At 47.2% G+C, this 11,412-nt stretch overlaps 1 protein-coding gene across 1 annotated transcript; it reads right to left on the bottom strand.

Annotated features, from left to right (window-relative positions):
* Positions 1-1,811: 1,811 nt before the first annotated feature.
* On the bottom strand, positions 1,812-11,312 carry CUNH2orf81 (chromosome unknown C2orf81 homolog; the record flags this gene model as incomplete). The annotated part of the gene is given in 3 exon segments (XM_077478294.1): positions 1,812-2,804; positions 9,032-9,238; positions 11,085-11,312. Coding segments are annotated over 3 exon segments (1,428 nt in total), but the record flags the coding sequence as incomplete, so codon positions are not given.
* Between the last annotated feature and the right edge of the window lie 100 nt (positions 11,313-11,412).

Raw genomic sequence — 11,412 nt, 5'->3', positions numbered from 1 at the left:
GAGGACAGAAGGTGAGGTGCATGGAGCACACAAGGATCTGGAGGACAGAAGGTGAGGTACATGGAGCACACAAGGATCTGGAGGACAGAAGGTGAGGTGCATGGAGCACACAAGGATCTGGAGGACAGAAGGTGAGGTGCATGGAGCACACAAGGATCTGGAGGACAGAAGGTGAGGTGCATGGAGCACACAAGGATCTGGAGGACAGAAGGTGAGGTACATGGAGCACACAAGGATCTGGAGGATAGAAGGTGAGGTGCATGGAGCACACAAGGATCTGGAGGATAGAAGGTGAGGTGCATGGAGAACACAAGGATCTGGAGGACAGAAGGTGAGGTGCATGGAGCACACAAGGATCTGGAGGACAGAAGGTGAGGTGCATGGAGCACACAAGGATCTGGAGGACAGAAGGTGAGGAACATGGAGCACACAAGGATCTGGAGGACAGAAGGTGAGGTGCATGGAGCACACAAGGATCTGGAGGACAGAAGGTGAGGTGCATGGAGCACACAAGGATCTGGAGGACAGAAGGTGAGGTACATGGAGCACACAAGGATCTGGAGGACAGAAGGTGAGGTGCATGGAGCACACAAGGATCTGGAGGACAGAAGGTGAGGTGCATGGAGCACACAAGGATCTGGAGGATAGAAGGTGAGGTGCATGGAGCACACAAGGATCTGGAGGATAGAAGGTGAGGTGCATGGAGCACACAAGAATCTGGAGGACAGAAGGTGAGGTACATGGAGCACACAAGGATCTGGAGGACAGAAGGTGAGGTGCATGGAGCACACAAGGATCTGAAGGACAGAAGGTGAGGTGCATGGAGCACACAAGGATCTGGAGGACAGAAGGTGGGGTGCATGGAGCACACAAGGATCTGGAGGACAGAAGGTGGGGTGCATGGAGCACACAAGGATCTGGAGGACAGAAGGTGGGGTGCATGGAGCACACAAGGATCTGGAGGACAGAAGGTGAGGTACATGGAGCACACAAGGATCTGGAGGACAGAAGGTGAGGTGCATGGAGCACACAAGGATCTGGAGGACAGAAGGTGAGGTACATGGAGCACACAAGGATCTGGAGGACAGAAGGTGAGGTACATGGAGCACACAAGGATCTGGAGGACAGAAGGTGAGGTACATGGAGCACACAAGAAGCTGGAGGACAGAAGGGGAGGTACATGGAGCACACAAGGATCTGGAGGACAGAAGGTGAGGTGCATGGAGCACACAAGAAGCTGGAGGACAGAAGGTGAGGTGCATGGAGCACACAAGGATCTGGAGGACAGAAGGTGAGGTACATGGAGCACACAAGGATCTGGAGGACAGAAGGTGAGGTACATGGAGCACACAAGAAGCTGGAGGACAGAAGGGGAGGTACATGGAGCACACAAGGATCTGGAGGACAGAAGGTGAGGTGCATGGAGCACATAAGAAGCTGGAGGACAGAAGGTGAGGTGCATGGAGCACACAAGGATCTGGAGGACAGAAGGTGAGGTGCATGGAGCACACAAGGATCTGGAGGAGAGAAGGTGAGGTGCATGGAGAACACAAGGATCTGGAGGACAGAAGGTGAGGTACATGGAGCACACAAGAAGCTGGAGGACAGAAGGTGAGGTGCATGGAGCACACAAGGATCTGGAGGACAGAAGGTGAGGAACATGGAGCACACAAGGATCTGGAGGACAGAAGGTGAGGAACATGGAGCACACAAGGATCTGGAGAGAAGCTTAGGATGATGCCAAGTGCATGTGTTGCTAAATAACAGAAGGTTAGAACGGCACCAAAACATAGCAAGTTCTACACAAATGGTTAGGATAGCATAAAGGTCCTGAGTGGCTGGACCTGGGGGATATTGTTCTTTATTAGCTGATCCACGGATAGACTGGGTAGAGTAATGGAAGGTCGGATAGGCTGCAATTGCCGGCTTTCCTCCCTCCAGGCCAGCTCTCTCTGTCGCAGGCTTTGTATAGAGCCTCGTTCTGTCGTGTTGCCCTCTCGTAGAATCACTCCATGGGAAAGCTGTATGGTATCCAGATTGAGGCCTGCAGTGGTGGGCACAGGGCCCTTCCCGTGGTCTGTCGTGGTGAAGGTGTAAGCCTGTAGAGTCTGAGAGTCAGATGTTGAAGGGCCACGCTTCTGTCCAGTAATCTGCAACCATTTAGGTTGCCCCTTGTCTCTGATTCTCTTCTCTTTTTGTGGCTGATGAATAGGCGTTCGTACTTCCGCCTGACCCGACTTCCTGCCCCGACATTCAGCTTCCTTGCTGCAGTCCAGCACCTCGATGCGGGGGCGTACGTGATGTCGGGGGAGCTTGGCCAGGTCCAGTTTGGGGACAAGGAGAACATTGCCTTCATCGTCGTAGATGACATTTGTTTTCTGAGGTGGCCTCCCAAGCTGGATCTTCAGGATGTTGTGCAGGGAAGGCGGCAGGAGGTTGATGTTTTCATTGAAGCCGCTCTCTTCCTTCACATTCAGAAATTCTTCTAAAATAATCTCTTTTTCTGTGTCCTCCAGAGACTTTGTGATGTTCTTCAGCCCAGCTGAGCGCAGAGGTCCGCGGTACGGACGATAGACGCTCTTTTTCTTTGGAGGGTTAGGCGGGGGGGTTGGCTTGATGACCACGGGGGACTTTTGAGTCACTGAAGCCTCTTTTTCGGTCTTCTCCTCCGGAGACGGGTCTAGTTGTCGGGAGCTTGGAGGCCGATCCTCAGAAGGATCCGGAGATTTGGAGATTTCCACCTCCTGGGGTTCCGGTTCTGCTTCTTGCTCAGGGATACAAGTAATGGGGGGCCCAGACGGTGCCTGATCGGGGAGACCGAGAATTAATCACCAGCCAATGATGGCTTACAGGCAACAAATGTCACCAAAGAAGGAAGAAGTACATTGGAGGAGAGAATTGTGTCATCGTGTCATGTGATGTGTGCCGAGGAGGAGACACCCCAAACATTTGTCTACTCTCTTCTCACATCCACAAGAAACTCATTTCATTTAGTTACATTTATAATCAAATTTGTTTAGTTTTGTTCCTTTTCTAATCAGATTCGAATTTTTCCAATGGATGTGAAGTATTTCAATCAAAAATACGGAATCCATCCGAATTCATTGTGAAGAATAGCTGGTCCGAGTCTATTCCAAATTTGGAAAACAATTATTTTCTATTTTTATTTATTTTATATTCAATTGTAATCTATTCAAATGTTTTCTTATTATATTCTTTTCTATTTGGTTTTGTTCTATTCTATTCTTTTCAAAGTTCAAATTTCGGAAGACGGCTATATTCTATTTTTTTCTATTCTATTATTTTATCGTCTATTCTGTTCTGTGTTACTGTTTAATCTTTTTAAGTCCAATCTTTTTTATTTTCTGTTCTATTTTATCCTTTCCTACTCTAGTCTTTTCTATCCTAATCTTTTTATTTTATATCCTTTTCTAATTTTATATCCTTTTTTAATTTTGTATCCTTTTCTACTCTAGTCTTTTCTATCCTAATCTTTTTATATTTTTTTATTCTATTTTATATCCTTTTCCATTTTATATCCTTTTCTATCCTAATCTTTTTATTTTTATTCTATTTTATCCTTTTCTACTCTAGTCTTTTCTAGATCATTCTCTTTTTCTATTTTATCCTTTCCTACTCTAGAAAATAAAAAGATTAGGGTATAAAAGACTATTCTATTTGATCTCTTTTTCTATTTTATCCTTTCCTACTCTAGTCTTTTCTATTCTACTGTATTTTATTTTCTGTTGTATTCTATTCTTTTCTAGTCTAGTCTTTTCTATCCTAATCTTTTTATTTTATTGTATCTCTTTTTCTACTTTATCCTTTCCTACTCTAGAAAATAAAAAGATTAGGATAGAAAAGACTATTCTATGTGATCTCTTCTCTTTTTCTATTTTATCCTTTCCTACCCTAATCTTTTTATTTTATATCCTTTTCTAATTTTATATCCTTTTCTAATTTTATATCCTTTTCTAATTTTATATCCTTTTCTAATTTTATATCCTTTTCTAAATTTGTATCCTTTTCTACTCTAGTCTTTTCTATCCTAATCTTTTTATCTTTTATTCTATTTTATATCCTTTTCCATTTTATATCCTTTTCTATCCTAATCTTTTTATTTTTACTCTATTTTATCCTTTTCTACTCTAGTCTTTTCTAGATAATTCTCTTTTTCTATTTTATCCTTTCCTACTCTAGAAAATAAAAAGATTAGGATAGAAAAGACTATTCTATTTGATCTCTTTTTCTATTTTATCCTTTCCTACTCTAGTCGTTTCTATCCTAATCTTTTAATTTTATATCCTTTTCTATTTTGTATCCTTTTCTACTCTAGTCTTTTCTATCCTAATCTTTTTTATTCTATTTTATATCCTTTTCCATTTTATATCCTTTTCTACCCTAATCTTTTTATTTTTATTCTATTTTATCATTTTCTACTCTAGAAAATAAAAAGATTAGGGTAGAAAAGACTATTCTATTGGATCTCTTTTTCTATTTTATCCTTTTCTACTCTAGTCTTTTCTATTCTACTGTATTTTATTTTCTGTTGTATTCTATTATTTTCTAGTCTAGTCTTTTCTATCCTAATCTTTTTATTTTATCTCTTTTTCTACTTTATCCTTTCCTACTCTAGTCTTTTCTATTCTAATCTTTTTATTTTTATTCCCCCCCCCCCCTTTTCTATTCTACTGTATTCTATTCTTTTATGCTATTCGGTTTTATTCTATTATTTTCTAAATTCGGAAGACTGATATTTCTCTATATATTATTACACACACACACACACACACACACACACTTATTTTCTATCGATATAACAGTAATACACACTAAACATGTGCAGAACGGACACATTCGTTTAGTTTCAGATAGATTCTTTATGTTACTGATTTCGTTTCATTGATTTCATTTCAGAAATATCATTTTGTTTCATAATTTTCTAAACAAATTTGAATTTGGATTGAAAAATGATGACCCCATTTGAATTCTGTGTGAAGAATAGTTGGTTACTTCTCTGCTCTGTGTAATGGTTTTGCACAGAGCAGCCCAGATCCTCCCCTTCCCATGTCCCTCTTCAGCGCTCCTGGCCCCTCCTTCCTGCTGAGCCCCCCCCCCCCCCCTACAGTAATAAGCTTGCTATGGGGGCACCCGAGCTCCATTCAGACACAGAGGAGCAGCCTGGCCCCGCCCCCTCTCTCCTCATTGGCTGACTGACTTTTATTGACAGCAGCAGGAGCCAAGGGCATTGCCCTGCTGTCTCAGCCAATGAGGAGGGAGAGTCCCGGCCAGCCTAGTCTCTCGTGCAACATTGCTGGATCTAGAGGGGGCTCAAGTAAGTATGGGGGGGGGCTGCCGCACTCTGAAGTTTTTGTTAATGCATAGAATAGAAGGATCCTTCTGCCTTTACAAGGCTCGGTTCACACAGGGGCAACACGACTTTTGGAGGCAACTTGGACACGACTTGAACACAACTTGGGGCGACTTACATCACGACTTTAAGTCGCCCCAGGCCAGGCGACTTTTGCCGTGGCCAATCAGAGAATGAGCTCTCAGGGAGAACTTCACGCCAAATAAATAAAAAAAAAAAAAAAAAACAAAGAACCGGCATGGGTTCCCCCTCCAAGAGCATACCAGGCCCTTAGGTCAGGTGTGGATTTTAAGGGGAACCCCCTACGCCTAAAAAAAAAACGGCGTGGGGGTCCATACCAGACCCTTATCTGAGCACGCTACCCGGCTGGACAGAAAAGGGGGTGGGGACGAGCGAGCACCCCCCCAGCTCCTGAGCCATGCCAGGCCGTGTGCCCTCAACATGGGGGGTGCTTTGGGGAAGGGGGGCCCTGCCGCCCCCACCCCAAAGCACCTTGTCCTCATGTTGATGAGGACAAGGGCCTCTTCCCGACAACCCTGGCCGTTGGTTGTCTGGGTCTGCGGGCGGGAGGCTTATCGGAATCTGGGAGCCCCCTTTAATAAGGGGACCCGCAGATCCCGGCCCCCCACCCTATGTGAATGAGTATGGGGTACAATGTACCCCTACACATTCACCTGTGTAAAAAAACAAAAAAAAACACACACAAGAGTTAAAATAGTTTATTGCACAGCTCTGGGGGTCTTCTTCCATCTTCGGGGGTCTTCTCGCCGGACTCCTCCGCTATCTTCTGCTCTTTTGCTAGCTCTTTAACTAGCGGAGGAGCCCGGCTTTCTTCCTCGCCGCCGCCCTCTTCTTCTGACTTCGGGGGTCTTGTCCCCCTCTTCGGTTCTTCTTGCCGGGCTACCGCGCCTTCTTCTAGCTCGTTTACAAGCGGAGGCCCAGTCGCCGCTGTCTTCTCTTCTGGAGATGTTGCCTCGTCGCTGTCTCGTGCGGCGACTTATATAGGGACATCACCGGATGATGTCTCCCCCCCCCATTATAATGTCACAGTCCCAGACGATGCTGGAACTGTGACATCATAATGGGCGGGGACATCATCCGGTGATGTCCCTATATAAGTCGCCGCACGAGACAGCGACGAGGCAACATCTCCAGAAGAGAAGAAAACACAGCGGCGACAGAAGACCGGGCCACCGCTTGTAAAAGTGGTACAATAAACTATTTTAACCCTTGTGTGTTGTGTTTTTTATTTATTTTTTTACATTTTTTTCACAGGTGAATGGGTAGGGGTACATTGTACCCCATACTCATTCACATAGGGTGGGGGGGCCGGAATCCTGGGGCCCCCTTATTAAAGGGGGCACACGGATTCCGATAAGCCCCCCCGCCCGTAGACCCCGACAACCAACGGCCAGGGTTGTCGGGAAGAGGCCCTTGTCTTCATCAACATGGGGTTAAGGTGCTTTGGGGTACGGCTTAGGAGGGGGGGGGGGCGCGCTTGCTCGTCCCCACCCCTTTTCCTGGCCGGCCGGGTAGCGTGCTCAGATAAGGGTCTGGTATGGATTTAGTGGGGCTGGGGCCTGGTATGCTCTCGGAGGGGGAACCCACGCCAATTTTGTTTTTTATAAATTTGGCGTGGAGTTCCCTTTTGAGAGCTGATAATTCTGTGAGAGTCGCCTCCGAATAGACGGAGATCCGACTTGGAGGCAACCTCCATTGAAATCAATGGCTACCGGTCGCCTACAAGTCGGATAGAAGTAGTACAGGAACCTTTTCTGAAGTTGGAGCGACTTCAGTAGTGTGCATTAAGACGGCTCTCATTTACTTACATTGATTTCTACATGTTGTGCGACTTGAAGTGACTAGGGGCGACTTGAAGTCGGATCTGAGTTGCCCCTGTGAGAATGGACCCTTAGGCTGCATTCACACCTGAGCGTAGCGTTTTCAAGCAGAAAATCGTGCGAATTTACCGTGATTTTGCAGCGTTTTTTACCGCGATTTGCCACGATTTCATGCAGGGCAAAAGGTCACCAATGTTAAAAGAAGAAAAACGTCCAAATCTTCTCAATTCGAACGACAAAAAAAAGGGTACGGGAACTTGTTTGAGCTTCAGGCGACATGGAGTGGAGATGTGAACCATCTCCATAGAGAATAATTGATTTTTTTTCCCCTCTAGCGTTTTGTAGCTTCAGGCTTCAAGCTACAAACAGCTCAGGTGCGAATGGGGCCTTAAGGAGTGTCCTTAGCTACCGATGACTCATCAGCTGCCAGCGCGCTTCTCCACTGACAGCTGAAATGTAAAATAATGGCGGCAATAGAAAATTCAGGAATTTTTTTTTATTTTTTAAAACAGCGACCCCCCCCCAAATCAATGTCAGGCCCTTATGCAGCCTTATGCAGGAAAGGGGGAGGGGTGACGGGGGCTTGCTCACACAACCCGAGGGCGGTGGTTGTCGGGTCTGCGGAGCTTATCTAAATCTGGAAGCCCCGCCCCCTCTATAAATGAGTATGGGGCACACAGTCATTGGTTGTTAAAGTGGAGCTTCCGCTCATTGTAACCCTCCCCCCCTCCGGCGCCACAATTGGCACCTTTCAGGGGGGGAGGGGGGTGCAGGTACCTGTACAGCACAGGTATCTGCACCCACTTCCAGCATAGATATCTGCAGAATATACGCCCCTTTCCGCAGAATCTACTCTCCTTTCCGCAGAATCTATGCCATCTACGCCCCTTTCCGCAGAATCTACGCCCCTTTCCGCAGAATCTACGCCCCTTTCCGCAGGTCCCCCACTGTCTGCTGGGAAACACACAGATCCCAGGAACGGCGGGGACCATCCTTATTGCGCAGCGCGACTCGCGCATGCGCAGTAGGGAACCGAGAAGTTAAGCCGAAAGGCTCCACTTCCTGATTCCCATACCCAAGATGGCAGCGGCAGCACACCAAGAGATGATCGAGAGATCGGCTTCGGGTGCCGACATTGCGGGTGCGCTGGGCGGGTAAGTGTCACTATTTTAAAAGTCAGCAGCTGCAGTATTTGTATCTGCTGGCTTTTAAAAAAAAACAACAACAAAAAAAAAAAAACGGCGGACTCCCGCTTTAAGGACGTGGCGGCCGTCTTCCTGCACCCGTCCTTAAAAAATAAAAATCTATTCCTCACACAGAATTTGAATCGGTCTATCATGTTTCGGCTGATCCGAATTCGAATTGTTCCGAAAATTTGTAATTTTTGTTAGAAAATGTAATAAATGATCCCAAAATAAACGTATTTCAATGAAATTTGTTACTATTGGATACATCCGACTCCCCAAATAACCAAAAAATGCGTCGGCGTTGAATTGGGATGGAAATGAATTGCACGCGATGAACGCGCAGCGTCTTAGAAGGAAATCAGAAATAGGATTACATTTCAAATTTTGTTTTTCAATTCAAATTTGGTACAAAATCTTCTTTTGTTATTTGGGATTGGGTTACATTCATCACTATTGTAATTCACACATCCGAATCTCTGAATAAGGAGAATTTTTCATCTGAATTTTGATTGGAAATGAAACAATCGGCACATCTACTGAGGAGACCAATGGGAGAGGCCGGTGCAGCCCGAGGACCAATACCAGGCTCTCCATGAGTCTAACGAATGGTGAAGACCTCTGAGGGCACCTACCTGAGGGGTAGAGGAGCGGGCGGTGAGGACGGGCTGGGTGAGGGGTACACACCCCTGTGCCCAGGAATCATTAGGACACGGCTGAGGTTCTTCTTGCCGGGTCTCCTCAGGGCGAGTTTCATTTTCTCCCTCATCCCGAGGAATGAAGGTCCACTCCACCATGTGACTCATGACGTCCCGCAGACGGCTGATGGTGAACGGGATCAGCTGAAATCACAGTCACCACTTAGAACCAGAAATCTACATAACCCCGCCTCCATGCCTTTCTATAGCTCCTCCTACTTTATGTAATTCCCCCCCCCCTCCCAACGCCCCCTCCAGCTCACTCCCTTATACAAAAAAAATGTAAGAATCCAACTACGTCCTACAACCCCTCCCCCCTACACTACCAATATGCCGATAACACTATTTATAACGCCTCCCACTTCCAATAACCCCTCCTACTCCACATTAACCTCATACTATTTATATATATGCAACTCCTCCCACTTCCTCCCATAACCCCCCCATTACACTACCAATACGCCTATAATACTATTTATAACGCCTCCTACTTCTTCCTATAACCCTCCTACTCCACATTAACCACATACTATTTATATATGTAACTCCTCCCACTTCTTCCTATAACCCCTCCTACTCCACATTAACCACATACTATTTATATATGCAACTCCTCCACTTCCTCCCATAACCCCCCCATTACACTACCAATACGCCTATAATACTATTTATAACTCCCCCCACTTCCTTCTATAACCCCTCCTACTCCACAATACAATGATGGAAAGGGAATGACGGAAAGGGAATGACAGGTGAAGGCAATGAAGGGAAGGGAATGACAGGTGAAGGGAATGACAGGTGAAGGGAATGACAGGTGAAGGGAACGACAGGTGAAGGGAACGAAGGGAAGGGAATGACGGAAAGGGAATGACAGGTGAAGGCAACGAAGGGAAGGGAATGACAGGTGAAGGCAACGAAGGGAAGGGAACGACAGGTGAAGGGAACGGACAGGTGAAGGGAACGACAGGTGAAGGGAACGACAGGTGAAGGGAACGACAGGTGAAGGGAACGACAGGTGAAGGGAACGACAGGTGAAGGGAACGACAGGTGAAGGGAACGAAGGGAAGGGAATGACGGAAAGGGAATGACAGGTGAAGGCAACGAAGGGAAGGGAATGACAGGTGAAGGCAACGAAGGGAAGGGAACGACAGGTGAAGGGAACGACAGGTGAAGGGAACGACAGGTGAAGGGAACGACAGGTGAAGGGAACGACAGGTGAAGGGAACGACAGGTGAAGGGAACGACAGGTGAAGGGAACGACAGGTGAAGGGAACGACAGGTGAAGGGAACGACAGGTGAAGGGAACGACAGGTGAAGGGAATGACAGGTGAAGGGAATGACAGGTGAAGGGAATGACAGGTGAAGGGAATGACAGCAAGGGAATGAAGGCAAGGGAATGAAGGGAATGACAGGTGAAGGGAATGACAGCAAGGGAATGACAGCAAGGAATGACAGCAAGGGAATGACAGCAAGGGAATGACAGCAAGGGAATGACAGCAAGGGAATGACAGGTGAAGGGAATGACAGGTGAAGGGAATGACAGCAAGGGAATGAAGGCAAGGGAATGAAGGGAATGACAGGTGAAGGGAATGACAGCAAGGGAATGACAGCAAGGGAACGACAGGTGAAGGGAACGACAGGTGAAGGCAACGACAGGTGAAGGGAACGACAGGTGAAGGGAACGACAGGTGAAGGGAACGACAGGTGAAGGGAACGACAGGTGAAGGGAACGACAGGTGAAGGGAACGACAGGTGAAGGGAACGACAGGTGAAGGGAACGACAGGTGAAGGGAACGACAGGTGAAGGGAACGACAGGTGAAGGGAACGACAGGTGAAGGGAACGACAGGTGAAGGGAACGACAGGTGAAGGGAACGACAGGTGAAGGGAACGACAGGTGAAGGGAACGACAGGTGAAGGGAACGACAGGTGAAGGGAACGACAGGTGAAGGGAACGACGGGAAGGGAATGCAGTGCTGTGATTGGCTCACCTGTCTCTGGATGTAGACTTTGTAGCACTCGTCCATCACACGACCAATCAGAGAGTCCACAATCTCCCCCACCACCTCCTCCCCCTCCTCGGTGGTCACCATAGAGTTCCAGTCCTCCTCGGTGAGGCGGCCGGGAATGACGTCCACACTGACCGGGGGGAGGGGAGCCACCGTCACCGTACGAGTCTTCTCCGTCCGAGACTTGGAGGCCGCCACCCGGGACACGCCCTACGGAGGAAAGGGGAGGAGTTACAAAGACACCAATCATCCCACCCCCACAACACAGATCTCTGGAGAGGACTCCAGTCTCCTGTCACATGACTCTGTC

The sequence above is a fragment of the Lithobates pipiens genome, unplaced genomic scaffold (assembly GCF_037356315.1).
Source record: "Lithobates pipiens isolate NorthernLeopardFrog02 unplaced genomic scaffold, aLitPip1_a1.2 Scaffold_13, whole genome shotgun sequence".
Taxonomy (NCBI): Eukaryota; Metazoa; Chordata; class Amphibia; order Anura; family Ranidae; genus Lithobates; species Lithobates pipiens.
The sequence above is the reverse complement of the archived record's forward strand: the minus strand, read 5'-3'. Positions and strand labels throughout refer to the sequence as shown.